This window comes from Eretmochelys imbricata, chromosome 13, assembly GCF_965152235.1.
Source record: "Eretmochelys imbricata isolate rEreImb1 chromosome 13, rEreImb1.hap1, whole genome shotgun sequence".
In the NCBI taxonomy this organism is placed as follows: domain Eukaryota; kingdom Metazoa; phylum Chordata; order Testudines; family Cheloniidae; genus Eretmochelys; species Eretmochelys imbricata.
Window position 1 is genome coordinate 25924590 of NC_135584.1, and position 19450 is coordinate 25944039.

The 19450-nt window shown below is 47.1% G+C and overlaps 1 protein-coding gene across 1 annotated transcript in view; it reads left to right on the plus strand.

Annotated features, from left to right (window-relative positions):
- GGT7 (gamma-glutamyltransferase 7) overlaps positions 1–19450 on the plus strand; it is a 45854-nt gene that overhangs the window by 15334 nt on the left and 11070 nt on the right. The window contains exons 4-9 of the mRNA XM_077832197.1: positions 1639–1756; positions 3015–3082; positions 4230–4303; positions 7086–7279; positions 14224–14311; positions 15973–16100. Of these exons, the coding sequence (XP_077688323.1) occupies positions 1639–1756; positions 3015–3082; positions 4230–4303; positions 7086–7279; positions 14224–14311; positions 15973–16100 (670 nt within the window). The remainder of the gene's footprint in view (positions 1–1638; positions 1757–3014; positions 3083–4229; positions 4304–7085; positions 7280–14223; positions 14312–15972; positions 16101–19450) is intronic.

Consider the following 19450-nt stretch of genomic DNA (forward strand, 5'->3'; position numbering starts at 1 on the left):
ACTTTCAAAAAAAACCTTCAACGTTTTGGATTCCGAAGGTGTTTTTAGTTTCAGTGCTGCTGGTCCTGTGTTCATCACCTTCCTCTCTAATATCTCACACCTTTCTTCCTGATTTCCCCTCCACCCCACACACCAGGTTTTATTTGTTAAACTTTTAGATGTATTGTAATGGTTTCTAATGCATGGTAGATTGTGCCCATTATGACATGTGGCCCTCTGAGTACTTGGGTCACTAAATGTAAAATGATTCCTGTGATCTCAGCTGCAGCAGAACAGGCCACATTGTACACACAGAAGCATAATTTCCTAGGATGACACAAGCCCATTCTTGATCTAAATGTTTATTCTGGAGCTCGAGTATGGTAGAGATTATAAATAAATCATTTCTCGGATGAAACTGATTTCTATTGGGTCATATAAACAGTTAGGACACACAGAGTTGCTATATTGGTGTAAAGGGAAGTTTGTATTAAAGGAACCTGGTAAAACCCATAGCTGAACAAGTTCCTGTAATAACTCCATCGCAAAGTGGAGTTGCATTGTTGTTTGTATAGCCATAGAAGCCAAGGAGCGGGCCCCAGTGTGCTAGGATCTATGCACACACATAGGAGAGACAGTCCCTGCCCCAAAGAGCTTACCATTGAAACAGAGAAGACAGGCAGAGAACGGGAGAAAGGAAGTGCTGCCCTCTCTGTTTTACAGAGAGGGCACTGAGACACAGATCTGGGGTCTCAGCCAAGATCGCACAGGAAGTCTGTGACAGAGCTGGGAAGTCAACTGAGGTCTCGTGAATCCCAGTCCATGCCTTCACACCAAACCCTGCTTTTCCCTGTGAGCATCTGCCAAGGACATTGGGATTTTCCCTGTTCTGTAAATAATTAAGAGTGACAAATAATTGTGGTTTGCGTGTGTTGTGCAGAGCTGATAACGGTGATGCTTAACAAACGACCAGTCATCATCAGAGTTAATAAGGATTCCAGAACAAGTTAGAAATAGGCTCATGAAGTACCTTTTAGATCTGGATTTCGTACACCCCCATGTCTGAGCTGATGTGTTTGGAGCCAGTGTTTTGCTCTGGCCCACTATAAAAATAGGGCCGTTTGCAAAATGTGGGCCTTGCTTTAGATTTCAAATACACCCCCTCTCCAGGATTTTAGCTTGTGCTCACCTGTAGATCAAATGTACTCAGTTTACAAATCCGAGATCAGAGATCGGGATCTGAAATGCAGATTGAGCTCTTTCCGCCTCTTATATCATCACCGGTGATAAAGATTCTGTCACTGGCATCAGCTAACAGGTTAGGTGAAGTTGCACAGAACCGAACAGCCTCCAAGTCACTCTCCCCTGGCTGTGAGGGCTGTGCCTGCCTGCCAGGAGTAAATGCTTGTGTGCACCCATGAAGTCAGCAGATAGGACCCAGTGTGCAGGGAGCAGAACAGTTGAACAGCTGAGTAAGAGGATGCCATTTGTACAAGCTCAGTGGCACCAAACCCCAGATCTCTGTGCTCTCCTCATGTACCCACAGAGGGCATTTGGTGGTACGGGTGGGGTACAGGCTCAGGGCTGCATTAGTAAGTGCTCGGGGAGTCCAGTGGACAGCAAGGTGCTCTGTATGCCCAAGGCGCTCTCTCTTTGCAGCGGGGGAGTGATGCTGGTCCACGACATCCGGAAGAACGAGAGTCAGGTGATTGACTTCCGAGAGACAGCCCCCTTTGGGATCCAGGAGGAAGGCCTTCAGAAGGCCTGGGAGCTGAAGGTGCGCCAGAGAACCTTTATATTTTCTTTCGTGGGGCTTCCTTGCTAATGTTCCCGTGTCTTCTCCTTCTATTCCCCACTAACCCCGATTCCCAGCAATAATGTATGTGCAGCGAGCGGTGGGATGCCTGTTACTCAGAGGGGAATTTAGCCCTGTTGAAAGGTGCTGGCGTATCAAATCCCCTCTTCATAGAACAGGTACAAACACAGGTCAAGCATCCTCACCCCCACACTGCTCCTCAGTCCGACTCTGGAGCCGTTTGTTCCAGGGCTGAGAGGGGAGTTGGGTCTCCATGGCCCGCTCTCCTGAGCCTGCCAACAGCAGGGGAGGGTTTGTCAGTTCTGATGTTGGTTTTTGTAAATGCCCACAAAGAGCTCTATGTTTTTGTCCACTAGGAGCTGAATGGAGACTCACTCACTTGATCTACACAGGCCACAGAACACTTATGTGATGACGACCGTCTTTCCATTATTGAGCCAGTCCAGATTAGCCCTGGTGGCCTAGAGGGGAAATATTTCATGTGTAACGTAGAAATCCCTTGAGCCAGCAAGTCTGACTGGAAATGAGTAAACTGAGCCATTCTTGGGGATAAGGGAAATTAAGTAAGAACAGTCTACTTCAGAAAGTGAGATACAAAGGAGATAGGAGCCTGAGGGTATGTCTACATGGCAAAAACCCGGGTGGTAGAGAGTCTCAGAGCCTGGGTCTACAGATTTGGACTCACACTATGGAGTTGAAAATAGCCATGTAGACATATGGGCCTGGGCTCTGAAGCCCAAGGAGGGGTTTGGGTTTCAGAGCCTGAGCTCCAGCCTGAGCGTGAATGTCTACATGGCTATTTTTAGCACCATAGCACAAGCATTGTGAGCCAGAGGCTGTAGACCCAGGCTCTGTGACTCACTGCTCTGGGATTTTTTTTTTTTGCTCCCATGTTGACATACTTTTAGAAATATTCAAAATGATAGACAGATAAATAGCAAAGGCTACATGTCATGGGACTGAGTTCATCCCATTGGCTTCATTGGGGTTACATCAGGAATGAAGTTGCCCCACTTTGTTCCCAAAGGCTTTTACTCCTTAACTGTGTTGTCACCAAGCCTTGTATCTAAATTTCTGGCATCTTTAGCGTCTTTCACTTTGTATGGAAAATATGCTGGGACCCCTCTGTGTGATGAGCGATGGCCTCTCCGTTATGATAATTGGAGATGGTGTCCTTAGGGCGATTTGACTCTTCCTTTCTGTGCTTTCTTTTGTCCAGCCGGGTCTCCTGGTGGGGGTGCCAGGCATGATACAAGGGATGCACAAGGCACATCAGTTACATGGGAGGTAAGAATATTTCATATGGTTTAGCTCTGCACAGAGTGCAGTCTACTGAAAGGTGTTGCAGGATAAAACACCCACTTATTCCAACTCGTCAGCTGCTCATGCTGTAATCTCCAGTCAGTGGCGGATTCAGCTCTCGTGTGGGTTCCATGGCCAAAGATCTTGCTGTTGGCAGGGCCCTGTAAGCTCTGCCCCAGCTCACCATGGCACAGGACTCTCTTGATGTTCTTGGATAGGCTATTGATTCACTTTTCTTTGGAACATGTTGTTTACCAGGTCTCTCCCTTTGAAGTGCAGCACTTTTATAGCACTTTTTGTCCCTAGTGCACTTTACAAACACTGGCTGGGGTTTTCAGAATTTCACACATGCAATCACAGGACTGATTTGCATGTGCAGTTATCACAGATGTGTCTTCTGCAGTCGCATGTCTGTGGCCCAGTTTTCAGATGATCCGAGCACTTCAACTCTCATTGAATTCAGTGGCAGCTAAGGGCACTTGAGCCCTGTGAAAACCAGACCACAAACTCAGATAAAAGTCTAATTAACTAATAGAACAGATTGATTTTGTTTCCCCCCCCCAAAAGAATGTTTGGCCAAAACAAAACATTTCATTTTGGTTGACGTTTTCTGGGTTTTTGACAAAGAAATGAAAATTGAAAAGTTTGGGATCCATCCATTTCTCTTTGCCATTTGCAGGGGAAAAAGAACCGAGGAACTGAGTATAAAATGAAAAAAATGTAATTTTTCAAAAACTGTTTTTTTTCTGATTTTCATTTTCTCAAAAAATTCTGCAAAAATTTTCAAATGAAATTGTTTCCCCGCTTTGTTCAAAAATGTTCATGGAAAGCATTGTGTTTTCTGATCAGCTCTACTCAATTAATCCTCGCATCCACCCCTGTATAGTAGATCAATAGTATTACCTCCATTTTATAGATGGAGCATGGAGGGGAGGTGTTAAGTGACTTCCCAAGGCTACAGAGGGGTGCAGTGTCTCAGTTCTGTTCTCTGGCTGCAACAAAGAGACTTCCAACAAAACATATTCTGACTGTACCCCTGTCCTAGCCCCAGTGCTAGTCCCCTGAAGATAGCTCTGCTTTTACTATGCTCCATTTCAAATGCAGATTTCTCTTTGTGTTTTCTCTTCGCCAGACTCCCATGGTCAGAACTGTTGGGCCTTACTGCAAATATTGCTCAGGATGGATTCAATGTCACGCATGACTTGGGTGAGCGCCTTAATGCAGCAAAAGGGTCCTATGTGATGTATGCCAGGAATTTTTTCCTCCTGCATATGTTAAGGAAGAAGGGGACTGCATTTATGTGTTTGGAATGTGAACGGGGGTTAACTTCCAGAAATTTAATGCTCTTCAGACAGGGAAATGCACTGTGTCAGGGTTAGAAATCGAGCTAGACCTGAACAGCAGAGAATGAAAGATCCAGAGTGGATCTTTCCGAGGTGGACTCTTTGGTTTGGGCTGATCTCTAGTTAGAAATAGCGTGTTGGAAACATGGAGTCAGATCCTGCACTATTGGAGTCTCTGGGAGTTCTCCCATTGTTAGTGCAGGCGGGTGTAATGCAAATCCATGTATCTGTCTGATCCAATCTGTCTTGTTACTGAGGCACCTCTCACCCTAATGTTCAAACACATCTTTCCCATAAATTTTCAGTGTGGACGCTCCTAGGCTAGCATTAGACTTCTCCTGAACTGAAGCTGGAGTCCTGATTCACTTTACACTGGCACATTCACTAGAACAGGGCCCCTCTCCTGGGGAGGCTGCAGGTGGCCAGACTGTGTCAAAAAGGGTCTGTCTACACTGCAATTAAACATCCACGGCTGGCCCATGCCAGCTGGCTTGGACTTGTGGGGCTCAGGCTGTGGGGCCGTTTAATTGCAGTGTAGATCTTTGGGCTCAGGCTGTAGCCTGAGCTCTGGGACCCTCCCACCTCGCAGGGTCCTAGAGTCTGAATGTCTCCACTGCAATTAAACAGCCCTGCAGCCGGAGCTCCATGAGTCTGAGTCAGTGAACACGCACCAGCCACAGGTTTGTAGCTGCAGTGTAGACATACCCAAAGAAAGCTGACCTGCTGGAATAGAGCATGATTAGGGTTATGGAACAACTTCGATCTGAGGAGAGATTAAAAAGACTGGGACTTTTCAGCTTGGAAGAGAGACGACGAAGCGGGGATATGCTAGAGGTCTATACAGTCTTGAGTGGTGTGAAGAAAATGAATCAGGAAGTGTTATTTACTCCTTCACATAACCCAAGAAGTAGGGGTCACCCAATGAAATTAATAGGCAGCAGGTTTAAAACAAACTGAAGGAAATACTTCTTCACACAACAAACACACAGTCAACCTGTGGAACTCATTGACGGGATGTTGTGAAGGCCAAGACTATAACTGGGCTCCAAAAAAAACTGGACAAGTTTATGGAGGATAGTTCCACCAATGGCTATTGGCCAGGATGGGCGGAGATGCAACACCATGCTTTGACATGTCGCTAGCCTCTATTTACCAGAAGCTGGGCATGGATGACGGGATGGATCACTCAATGATTACCTGTCCTGTTCATTCCCTTCTGAAGCATCTGGTATTGGCCACTGGCAGAAGACAGGACACTGGGCTAGAAGGACCATTGATCTGATCCGGTATGGCCGTTCTTATGAGCATTGGTAGCAGGCAGGGACTGCGCTTATACTGGGCATTCCTATGATGCCTCTAGCAGTAGAGTTCTTAGTACAGGGGTGGGCAAACTTTTTGGACCGAGGGCCACATTGCGGTTGCAAAACTGTGTATGGAGGGCCGGGTAGGGAAGGCTGTGCCTCCCCAAACAGCCTGGCCTCCACTCCTGTATCCGCCCCCTCCCACTTCCCGCCCCCTGACTGCCCCCCTCAGAACCCCACACTCATCCAGCCCCCCTGCTTCTTGTCCCCTGACCTCCCTCTCCCAGGACCCCCTGCCCCTATCCAACCCCCCCTGCTCCTTGTCCCCTGACTGCCCTGCCCCCTATCCACACGTCCACCCCCTAACAGGCCCCCCGGGACTCCTACGCCTTTCCAACCCCCCCCATTCCCCATCCCCTGACTGCCCCCCCCAGAACCTCCACTCCATCCAACTGCCCCCTGACTGCCCCCCAGGATCCACCGCCCCCGGCCCCCTTACCATGCCACTCAGAGCGGCATGTCTGGCAGCCGTGCCGCCCGGCCGGAGCCAGACACGCTGCTGCGCTGCCCTCAGGAGCGCGCAGCCCCGTCGCCCAGAGCGCTGCCTGCATGGCGGCTTAGCTGTGGGGCAGGGGGGACAGCAGGGGAGGGGCCGGGGGCTAGCCTCCCCAGCGGGGCGCTCAAGGGCCTGGCAGGATGGTCCTGTGGGCCGGATGTGGCCCGCGGGCAGTAGTTTGGCCACCTCTGTCTTAGTGGATGGAGGTCAAGGTGCAACAGGCCAGGCTAGGAGAGCAAGAAGCAAATTAGACCTTCTAGTGCCAGGCACAGTGCGTGTGGCTCTACTAGTCCAACTCCAGGCGGGCGACTTGCACGCTTACGCTTGCCTTTATGCTCATGCCTCAAACACTCTCCGCGCGCAATGTGGGAAATTGCAGTATGTGCACTGAAGCGTGCCCAAAAAATGCAGACCAGTGTGTCTTTCCCAAAGACACACAGCAAATCTATGGCAGACCCAGCAATGCAATCCAGACCCCTAATCCAAATCTCACACTATAGCCACAAGACAACCCATCTCCTACTGTTGACTGGTCACATGATGGTCCTATTGCCCTCATGATCCATGACTATCTGTCACTTTTCAAAGAGGGCAATGGATGGGAATCCCTCTCACGTTCATGCATGCACGCGCGCACACCCCCCCCCCTCTTAACAAACCAGCGAGCAGAACTATACAGGCTGCAGATGCATCATTGGCGGCCATCTTCTTCAGCTGGTCTCTGGGAATGATCTGAATGTCCTAGGTGGTTTCATCCTGTAATACTGCGGTTACCTTTCTTGCTACAGCCAGAGCTATCACTGAACTGAAGGAGCTGAACTACTCTGACAAATTCAGAGAGACTTTCCTTCCAGACGGCCAGCCTTTGTTGCCTGGAATGTTTGTGAGGCGACTTGATCTAGCCACCATTTTGGATCTGGTTGGCTCAGAAGGGGTCTCGGCCTTCTATGGTGGAAACCTGACCCAGGAGATCATTTCTGAGGTGAGCTATGTCTGTACTTAGCTGCACATGGATTATTGCATAGTTAGTGCAACCTAGCACAGATAATGGTGCCACTAGCTGTTCCTTGTTTTAAATGTGGATGCATGCGGAGGGTGAGCAGTAGCTAGTTTTGACTTGAGTGATTAAAAATAAAAATTTGGCGCTCAGTTTTTCTCCCTCCTGTGCGTAACTCCCTTGACTTCAGTGGAGCAAATCCTACTTAAACCAGGATAAGTGACCAATGAAACAGCACCATCACCTATGAAAATGAAATCTACTCTTTCCTCTATCGAAATGTCCCAGAGAAACACAAGAAAGGATCTAATTCTCTTAAATTTTATACGTTTTTACAATCATGTCTGTAGAACCCCATTAATCCCTATTACATTTGATAGGACTAGTCTGTAAGGATTGAATGATTAAAGTTTTGGAGGAAATTTAGGTCCTAGGAAAAGTGCTGGAAAGCCTTAGAGAACAGTCCTCCATTTGGCCACTAAATGGGGCTACTAACTCTTTGCACACCAAAAAGCTATCGGATGGTAATGATTTTCAGTCAGTAACAGCTTTATGTGAACTGGGGACCTTGAGGTGAAAGTCCTCACCCATGAAGACGCCATTCCCTGAACCTTTTCAAAGCATCTGAATCAGAGTCACAACCACAGTTAATGTAGCCAAATTTTCCCTGGGGACCACTGATGTGGTTTTCTGTAAGTTACTGCTCAGAGAAGTGCCCGTGCTACCCAGGCCTTTGCCCACACTCTCAATTCATTACTCAGCTGCTCTGCGTTAGTTTTGATATGTTAGTAACTTCTAAAGACAGGAGATTCCAGGAGTCCTAAAAATACAGGCTTAATTTATAAAGAAGGGAGCCTTACCTTTTGGTTAGAACACTGAACTATGAGTCAGGAATTCTGGGTTTTCTCCTGGCCTTGCCATTGCCTCACTGTGTGACCCTGCGCAAGTCACTTAGGCACCAACTTTCAAAAGTGGCCTCTAATTTTAGGTGCCCCTAACTTTATATATATATACAGCCCGACCTACCACGGACACCTGCATCCCCAGCTGAGATCAATGGGATGTATAAATGCTTAGCACCTCTGGAAATCAGACCAGAGGGTCTAACGTTGCACAACCAAAATTAGGGGGCTCTTTTGAAAATATGGGGCTTAATCGCTCTGTGCCTCAGTTTCTCCATCTGTAAAAGGGGGATGGTAATCAGGGCTGTTGTGATGTTTAGCTAATGCTTTGGGATTCTCAACGAACAGCACTAGGGAAGCAGCATGTATTATTATTTGCCAGGCTGATACACAAACAAGTGGTCAGGATAGCCTGTGGTCTCAGAGCCTGTCCTCAATGACTCATTCAGTTATTCAGCCATCATCTTGGACTGCTCTGAGCTGCGTTCTACTTGCTGTAAGGAGGCTACCATGTTCAGAAAGTTCTCTGTTGCCTCCTCTGGTTTGGCAGTGCCACAGTGGGAAGGGAGGTCTGAAGAAAAGGAACAAAGATGAAAAGTTCCAGTTTCTAAGTGACTTCATGTTTAAAATTGGTGCACTTCAGTGCTAACTTACACCACATATTATGGGATTGCCCTGTGATCCGTCTTTTCTGGACTGAGGTAAATAGGGAAATGCCTTTCTCTCCACCCCAGAGGAAATGCAGGCTGGCCATACCATCCTAGGCCTAACCAATCCATCTTGGAACCTCAAATCCTTGAAAAAAAATGTGGGCTGCATAGAGCTCTGATCAGAGCCAAATGTTTAACTCCACCTGGTGGAAGTCCTAAGTGCACCCACCTATCGCAGAACGGTACTCTGACTTGGGGAGCCTGGCGGCAATGGAACCAATAACGGTTTGCCGTAGACACAAGCAAGATAAGTGTATGGATGTAGGGTCCCCATTTCTGGAAGTATCAGAATAATCAATTAAATTGCCCGTCAGCAGGGCTCCATGTCTGTCACGGAGGTTGCGGAAGTCAAGGTTCCGTGACTTTCTGTGACCGACGTGACTTCTGCAGCAGCCAGTGTGGCTGACCCCAGGGCCGCCCAAGCAGCTGGTTCCGGGGCCATGTACACTGGCTGCTGCTTGGACAGCCCTGGGCAGCTGGCCCCAGTGACCCACCCTAGTAGTGGCCAGTGCGGCTGGCCCTGGGGACCACCCTAGCACCCACCCCAGCAGCGGACCCCCAGCCCTTCCCACAGCAGCATCCCCCCAGGGCACCTCTCTCAGTAGTGTCCTCCGGGTGCCCTCAGGCAGCAGCACCCGCCCCCCGTACCCTGGCCAAGATTTAGTCAGGGGTATAGTATAAGTTATGGATAAGTCAGGGCTGTGAATTTTTGTTTATTGCCCATGACCTGTCCATAACTTTTACTAAAAATATCTATGACTAAATCGTAGCTGTACCCATCAGGTAACCTTGTGTTTTGTAAAAAGAACAGGAGTACTTGTGGCACCTTAGCGACTAACAAATTTATTAGAGCATGGGCTTTCGTGGGCTACAGCCCACTTCATCAGATGCATAGAATGGAACATATAGTAAGAAGATATACATATATATATATATATACACATACAGAGAAGGTGGAAGTTGCCATGCCACAAGTACTCTTGTTTTTTTTGTGGATAGAGACTAACACAGCTGTTACTCTGAAACCTGTCCTTGTGTTTTGTAGTGCTCCCAGAGATCATAGTTCCAATGTATCCCCTCCCTCTCTCCCTTTCCCCCCTCTCCTCTCTGTCCTATCGTTCCTCTCCTATCTTCTTTTACTTAGTTATTGGGCTTTTCTTAGGTCTTTTTCTTCCTCTTCCTTTTCCCGAAAAGGAATAATTCTGGAGATTAACATATGATCTTTCTTTACATAGAACTCCAGACAGGGGCTGAATTGCAAAATGACCATTGTTTCGCAATATAGCAAATCTATTTAACCCGTCAAAGATTGTTTGTTATATTTTACTCTTTGCCTTTAGTAATGAAGATGCTTGATCTTACCTATCTTCTTTTAAAATCTGATATTGACTCTCTACTCCAGGTTAGATAGCTTTCTTATCTTTGCTATTTTTTGTTATCTTTTGTCATCTGTGTTAAAATAAGCGCTAAAGAATAAAGCACACGCACAAAAGCTGCACTTCCAGATTTCACTGGAGAGTGGTGATCCCATCCATATGACCCTGAAAGTTATTCCTTCCCAGGGTTACATTCATTTTGCAAGTGCTCCCAAAATGCCATGGCCTGAGTGTGAAAAGCTGCTGTTTGTAGAGTAATCACACAGAACTTGCAACAAGTTCTTGGGCCTTTCTCTATATCTCCAAGAAGGGGGAACAGCTCATATCTCTATGCTGTGCTAATCCCCGTTTTGTTACCCACCCTCCCGGCAACACTGTGCTGCTGCGGAAGTGCAAAGAAGTGGCTGCCAGGCAAAGAAAGGGAGCTCTGTAAACAGGAGTAAAGCAAAGGATTGGGAGCACAGAAAAATATGCCAGGCAATAGAGTTAAGCTCCTAGTTAAAGCCTACTCTGCACAGAAGAGCAAAGTGCTGAGTGCACAGATAAGCTTAATGTGGTTTGTTGTTCTGATTGAACAAACAACATTTAAGATGTGCAGTCGGGTAAATCTGCAAGACACTGGATCCCTTTTTCCCCTCCTAATGCAGAAAGGCACAGGTGGGAAGAGTGTTGTTCTGGGAACTGGATATGACCTCTGTTTGTTTATCAGATGCCTGCTCCCCTTTGCATATCATTCACACTCCTTTTGCCTGATGAGCAGCTGCTGTACTCAGTTTTATGCTGGTGTAATTCCACTGGGCTAGAACCTCAGCTGGTGCGAATCAGTGGCCAAGTGATTTCAGTGGCGCTACTGGAGTGTAACACAGTTGAATTAGGGCCTTTATCTTTTGGGATGTATCTCTTGCTTTGTGCAGGGAGTGGGGATTAAAACTATAGACCGCATTTTCAAAGGGGGCAAGCGCAGGTGGGAATTTGCACCTCTTGGGCAGACGAGATGATGCTTATACATGCAGCGCTGCATGTGAGTGCAAACCCTGACTTGCACGTGCCCTTCTGGCTATTTGTGCTCTAGGTGAACATGCCCTGCATGGGAAAGCATTAACTCTCCTGCTCCTGTGCTTCATCTGTTAATGGCTCCACCTGAGACAGCATCCTCTCGCTACGTTGAGTGCTTCATTATGAAAAACCAGATCCCAGAACTGCACAGTCTGCTTAGTCTGATTTTTGGGGTGGAGAACCAAAGCACTAGCTAGAGCAGCCATGGGCCTGAGTCTCGGACCGCATCCTACGGTGGTGTCACTCCATTGACTTCAGTGGAGTTACTCTCATTTATACTGATGTAAGTAAAGGGAGCCGGGCCTGTGTGTGTGTCGTTGGAAAAGACCGAGGGTTTTTGTGAGTACACGCACTCAGACTTTAAGGCCAGATTCATCTGCTCTGACCTTCTGTAAAACACAGGTCATGGAATTTCATACAATCACTCCTGTAGTGAAGGGAGCTGTCCTTCCCTTCCCTGTCGGTAAGCCCTCTTGAGCCCAAAAATTTGTACTTGAACTAGAGCATATCTTCAAGAAAGGCATCTGGTCTTGAGTCAAAGATGCCAAGTGATGGAGCATCCATCACATCTCTTGCCTTTCTGTCTTTTGTACTGACTGTGATGGGTTTCCCTGAGGTACAACCTGGAATTGGGGTACCGTGGAACCCTCTGGCATACCAGCCTGGGCCCCCTTACTCACTGTGATGCTGTGACAAGCTGCAGACTGCTTCCGGTCCTGAATTTACACAGACCTTTACACAGGCGGGGCACACCCAGCTGCACTTCTATGAAGGCTTCTCCCCCAGCTCCACAGCCTGGGACCCCAGAGCTGTACTGTCTTGCCCTGGTCAAAAGCCTGACCAGTATAAGTTTATTACCCAGTCTGCCCCTCCCTCAAAGTGGAGAGGACAAAGCACCAGTTTTTGTTCCTGAGCAGATTCCCTTAAGCACTTCAAGCAAATCACACTGTTGTAGATAAAATATAAAACAGATTTATTAACTACAGAAAGATAGATTTTAAGTTATTATAAGTAGTGAATGTACAGATCAAAGCAGATTACCTAAGAAATAAACAAAAACATAATCCAAGCTTTATAAAGTAGATAGGATTTGAATCAAGCAGTGTCTCACCCTGTTAGCTATATAAGCAGATTATAGCTTTTGCATACACAGACAGGAATTCTTCTGTCCCGCCTGGGACTCTTATTCCCCCAGTTCAGTCTTTGTTCCTCAGGTGTTTTCAGGTGTTGGGTTGCAGGGCGAGTAAGGCCAAGTGATGATGTCACTTCCCCCTTTTATATTTTTCTCCAGCTTGCTGGAAAGATCTTTTGCTGAGATATGAGTCAAACAGTCTCCATTTGGCTCCGTGCTATCTCTGAGAGGTTTCCATTGTACACAGTTCCGGGGGTAATCCTTGTAAGTGTTTGTATTCTCCTCAATGGGCCATTCACATTGTTTGGCCTTTTTATTGTTGTAACTGAAAGGCTGCTCATGGGTGTTCCCAACCTCACAACATGTTTCAGTGGCACATACAGAGCCAAACTTCATAACTTCCTATGCAATGAGAGCACTTACAATTTAACAGGATGTTAATGTTCAACAGATTGAAACTTTTAAAATGATATCTCACAAGGCATATTTTGTACAAACATAATAATTATACCACCATGGTGACTATGGGGCGCAGAGTATCACATTGACATGGCCTCCATGGCAGTATTATCCGTGCACCTCACAATATTTAATCTATTTAGCTTCACACCACGCCAAGGAGGTAGGGCAGTGCTATTATCTCCATTTTACAGATGTGGGATTGAAGCTCAGAGAAGCTAAGTGACTTGGCCCAGGTCACACAGGAAGTCTGTGGCAGAGCAGGGAATTGAATCCGGGTTTCCCAAGTCCTAGTGCCCTAACCACTGGACCAGCCTTCCTCACCTTGACAATCTGTTCCGATCACCTTCACTGTTTAAAAAAATTGCATTTTCTTCCCAGAACCAAAACCCCACATCCAGACACTTCCAAGCAGAACCAGAGCTGAACATTTCAGGTCATGCCTGTCTCTGCAGTAGTTCTGAGGCATAATTCATTAATATTTGTCAAGCACTTTGAGATCCGCAGATGAAAAGCACTAGAGAAGAGCCAAGTATCCTCATTATAATAATGTTACTGCAGAGGTATCTAACGGGCTCCAGGGCTGAGATGCAGGCCTCATTACTCCATGGAATAGCTTTGGCCAAGTGATATATGCAACAAGCAATCGGTAGGAGGAGTTAAAAACAAAAGGAGCCAGATGTTCCTCTTTCACTGGCATTGCTATAGAGAAGAGGAGACTGGGAAATAAACAGGAAAAGAACCAAGGATGAAAGGAGAGAGAACTCTCTCATGCTGCAAGGAACCTGGGGGAAAGGTCTCTTTTGAAGAATGAGTAAGAAAAGTGCATGCTCCAGAAAACGTGAGAAGGAATACTAAAGGCAATGGGGCAGATTCATTCCTTGGGTCACCCCATGGAAGTCTGCAGAGCTGTAGCAGTGCCTGTCACCCCGTCATGCCATAGAGAGAGATGCAGAGCTGTTTCATAGTGTCCATCACATGGGCATGCTATAGGGGCTGGGCTACAGAACTTCTCAATGTGTTGACACTGGGGCATAGGGGGAGGGACCACAGAGGTTTTTAGTCATAAAGGATGGGATTTTCAAAGGAAACCTAAGGCAGTTAGGCACTCAGATCCCATTGAAATTCAATGGGCTCCTAACTCCCTTAGGCTCTGAACACCACAGCCAAAAATCATAATAAGAGGTGAACTGGTGTTTAACCAAAGTCGGAAGACAATGTTGTTTGCTGGGGTGGCAGCAATAACTCATTGACTCGGCTGCTTTGGTTTGCTTTGCCTTGCCCTTTTGTTCAGGTCCACAACTATGGGGGAGTTCTGTTAGAAGAAGACTTCAGTAACTACAACGCTCTAGTGGAGAATCCAGTCCACACGGTGTATCAAGGTAAAGTGTCCTGACAGCCCTGCCTCTCCGATGCACAGGCTGCTACATCCTATGGCACATGGTAGCATCAATTAGCAACTATAAATCTGAACTGCCCCCCAAACTAGGGGAGAAATGAGTGTGAGGCAGCAAAGCCCACTGAGCTGTAACCTCCGTCAAAGTACTGGCTTGTGTCCGCAGGGTACAGATCCACCTAGGGCATTAAGACTGTCCCAGTCACCTTCCTGCTGCAAACTAGTGACTGTGATGCATCTCGGTAAGTTAAGGATGCTTCCAGCATTTGACACAGGTTCATGTTTTCCTGGACAGAACAAGCCCGTATACTCTGATCTTTGCTTGTGAAATATTAGCAAGCCCTCAGATAGCTTTGGGACTTGTGAAAGCAAGTGATGACATTTTGATGTAATGTCATCACACAGAGCCGCAACTTGACCACGTGTTGATGCCATATCGTATCCTGATGTAAGCCAGGCCATGTCATAGCCCATGAATTTTGTATAGCTTGCAAATGGCCCTTAAAGGTGGTCTGCAAAGGGGAAAAACACAGGGTTATGCCCTTTTGAGCCTCTTTATGGTGGATAGAGAAGGCCTGAAGAATAATATTTTATCCTGTTTTTCATTTATTGTAAAAATAACAGAACTGTGAAATCTGGTCATTCTGTTTTGCTGGCGGTCTTTCTTGGAGGGGCCACACATCCCTTAACTTCCTCATCCTTTAATTGCAGAGGAAGGGTGTTGAATCTTTAACAAATGACCCTTTCTTCTTTTTCTGCTCATTCGGGCATTTGAGACACAGGTTTCTTAACAAAAACAAACAAAAGGTAAAGGGCCAGATTCTCAGCTAGTATAGATCAGTGTATCTTCATTGGAGTCCATGGGGTTACATTGGTTTGCAGCAACTGGCAACCTGACTCAAAGAGTTTTAAACAAACTGAATACAAATCCCTTCCCTCACACTCAGTTGTCTTTTACTTCCTTGGGTCTGTGAGGGCATAAACCTACAGGTTCAGGAGTCACCCAGAGTGTCTTTCACAACCTCACCCCATAACATAGACAAGATTTGAATTTCTGATATAAGAAACAAGCAGGAAAAAATCCTTCCAGGTTGTCTTTATCCATCAAAAAGGAGAAAAATGTGTCATTATCCTATTGGAATAGGGTGGCTGCCACCCAAGTACTCCCTGGTGGCCAAGTGATCACTCTGTAGCCCCCTGCCTCTCATTCTGCTAGCTCAGTTTCCTTTCTTGAATACCAGCCCCAAGGCTACCTCCCCAGGAACCCACCACCAGAGTTAGCACCACTCCTCTGTGATTCCTCTCCCCCGGGCACAATCTGCCCCAGTTGCTTCTCCTCTTCCTACCCTCTGACTGGCCTTTAGAGCCCAGGTGTAGCTCTGTCCCCTGTCTCAGCTGGGCTCACCTGCTCTGACACAGGGGAGCTGGGCCTGGTCTACTCACAGGGACCAGCTACCCTGGGACACCTGTCTTTTAAGAAATCTTTTTCAAATCTCCTATAATTACCTTCCTACATTTGAAATGATTGTTTTCCTTTCCTTGGATGACAGCTCACAGTAAAGTGTTAAAGATAGAACAGTCCTATAAAACCTTGACAAAGTAGCTTCTAATGTGAGTAACTGTATTCCTCTCCTCTCACCTTGACAGGTCACCTTGTTCTCAGCCCTCCACCTCCACATGCGGGTCCTGCACTGATCACAGCTCTAAATATCCTGGAGGGTTTTAATATCACAAGCCAGGTAACCAGGGAAAATACCCTCCATTGGATAGCAGAGGTAAGACTGGGCTAACCACTTGGCTAAGTTTTCTGTGTTGATGTAAAAAGGCTTTATTTGCCTAAAGATTGTGCAGAGAATTTACATAGGTAACTCCTGCTGGCGTTTATGGGAAAACAGCCTGCTAAGATTTAAATCTGGGCTTTGACGTTGTACCAGACACATGCAGCTACTGAGTCTCTTGATTATTTGAGCCCCTTTTGCTTGAACAAAACTCCTTGCAAAGGAGCAGCTATATTGCCATTTATTTCCTGTATGCAGTCATTGCCACAGCTGAGGACAGTCCTGTCTATTTCCTCATTGTTAGATCAGTGTGACGAGCCACTTAGTTATTGACTTTAACAGAGGACTCTTAGCAGATGGCGGTATTATAGCCTGTGTGCTTCATGTTTGTGACTGGGATTTGGAAGTCAAGAGGAAAGCCTATGCCGTTCAATCCTTCCCAGGTTTACAGTGAGCCCAGTGCCTGCTGGATAGGACTTCGGGAGTTTTAGTGAGCACTGTGTAGACCAGGGGTTCTCAAAGTGGGGGTCGGGACCCCTGAGGGGGTCACAAGGTTATTGCATGGGGGGTCACAAGCTGTCAGCCTCCATCCCAAACCCTGCTTTGCCTCCAGCATTTATAATAGTGTTAAATATATTAAAAAGTGTTATTAATTTATAAGGGGGGGGGTCGCACTCAGAGGCTTGCTATGTGAAAGGGGTCACCAGTACAAAAGTTGGAGAACCACTGGTGTAGATAGGTACCCGTACAGGATGGAATTCACCACCTTGCAAAGGGCCCTCCTTACTATTTAAGACCTGTATAAGTCTTGAGCAAGGTCTGAAGCATTTGGCTTTTAAGGCAGGGCGTAAGTGAGATTTGCATCCAGACTCAGTGCCTTGAACTGAGGAGGAAGCAGTAACCAGAGACGTAACAGGTATTTGGAGTAAAATAAGCTGATGTAAATAGACAATATTCGAAGTGCAGCTATAGTCAGAGAAGTAACTCAGTGAACACAACAGTGGGTGATTTTCAAAAACCTTTTTTAAGGCTTTGCAGTTTACCTTTAAAACACAGCTATTCTAATATTAGTGGCAATGCAAAGACTTTTGGGGGCCTGATTTTTAAAGGGGCCTTAATTTGTTCCAGTGGTACCAACTCTGGCAATTTTATTGTGAGTCTAGCAATATTTGGTGTGGGTTTATTTTTCCTTAGAGCCCAGGTTCTGAAGTCATGTGATCATTTGAGAGCCTCAGCTGTCATTTTTTAAAAATAAATTCTAGCCCTCATACTTGTGGAGAAAAGCCTGAAAATGTGACCCGAGTGCACCCCAAGACCACCAAACCCAGAGCACAAATAAAAAGAACCAATGTTTATTATTTTTAAAATGTCATGGTTTTTAAGCCAATCTCCTGATTTTGGGGGCCTGAGTCATGTTTTCTGAGTGCTTGGGGTTGCCAATATTGTTGGTCTCCCTTTTTATGCCTGCAGTTTGCCCCTGCAAATAATTGCAGTTTCGTATGCAGCCACACAGACACCTAACTACCTGATCTGTGAGCACAGATGTCTACAACACACCTGTTGGTATTGGGGCCTTAAAGCAAATTGCAGAGTTGCTAAGCTGTTGGCTGAGGTTCTGTGCTGCACCCACTGGAAATGCAGCACAGAAGGTGCAGGCCAGGTGCAGCAGAAGGAAAAGTTCCTTTAAGTAAGGCTTGCCGGCTGGGCCTTAGCTGTCCTGTGTCCTGCCTGTTCTGGGGGAGCTGGGGGAATTCTTTTCTGGGCGCCTAAGGGGCTTTTACAACCCTTGCCCTTGGCTGCTAGCTCGCACAAAGGAAAATCCCTCCCATAGTGTCTGGACTAGTGGAAAGCAGCAGTTTTCCAACAGTGAATTTTTTGTATTGTACATCAGAAGATAAATTATGACTCATAAAGAGGAATTGTTTAGGCACCACACATGACAAAACATAATAGACATTTTGGCTATAAATCTAAAGGATTAAGCAGTGACTTGAACCTAGAATGAAAGCAACACCAACTTGAAACTGAAATCTCTCAATAAATTGTCTTAGTCCCCTGCCCATTTGACTGAAAAGCACGTTTGTTCTTGTAACTCTGCCTTTGGCAATGGATCATAAAGCTGTCATGATCCTAAGAAGCTGTCAATCAACCTGAGTCAAATCACAACAGTTGTGGAAGGGTGTCACGGAGTCCCTGGGCAATGCTCTGGAACTGCTCCCTACGAAGCCAGTCAGGACCCTGGTGAAGTCTCCTCTTTGTGGACAGACTGTCTTCAGGGCAAAAAGCTCACACGGCTTCCACCTTCCTGGGTCTGACCTCGGAGCATTTAGCATCTTCTTCCCCTCCGTGCGCTTCCCACAGCGAGTCTGCCCAGGCCGGGTCCTGGGGAAGCCAGAGGGTCCTGCACCCCAACTTCTCAGTCAGACGTGACTCCCAGCCAGCCAGTAAAACAGAGGTTTATTAGATGACAGGAACATGGTCTAAAACAGAGCTTGTAGGTACAGAGAACAGGACCTCTCAGCCGGGTCCATTTTGGGGGGCAGTGAGCCAGACAACCACGTCTGCACTTCACTCCACGTCCCCAGCCAGCCCAAACTGAAGCTCTCTCCAGCCCCTCCTCACCTTTGTCCCTTTCCCGGGCCAGGAGGTCACCTGATCTCTTTGTCTCCAACCTTCAGTTGGCACCTTTGCAGAGGAGGGGCCCAGGCCATCAGTTGCCAGGAAGACAGGGCGTCGGCCATTCTCTCTGCAGACCCCTGCACACACCTGCCCTCTAGGGCCCTGCAACAGTCACACACCCTTATCCCACCACTTAGATACTTAAGAACTCCATATGGGAAACTGAGGCACCCCCACAGTATTCAGAGAAAACATTAAGAACATTCCCCCTTCGTCACAAAGGGAACAAAATGTGCATGTACACTAGCTGTAGGCTAACACTTCTCCCTCCTTTCTGTAGTTAATTGAAACCAGCTTATCAATCTAAACTGCATTTTAAAACGTGGGTGGATAAGTTGGCTCTTGGTGGCACATCTTCTTTGCCCATGTGTGAAAGCTTGGCCTACCTGGCAAGCTTCTGTGTTCGTGAAGATGTCCTGTCTCTGAGGCGGTGGGTATAAGAGGCACCTGGGCCATAAAACCCTGCCCGCGCTTTGCCCCGAGGCCCCGTTTCAAGTCATCCTCTTCCTCTATGGCACTGCCTGCATTGCTCCTCTTCCCCAAAGGACTGTCCCCCGCCCAGCACTTGCACCTCTCCACCCCCTGCCCACCAAAGAGCAGTAGTCAGGGGAGACCTTGGGGGTGGGACAGAGAGGTGCGAGCGGTGGGTGGGGGGCACTGGGTGGAGA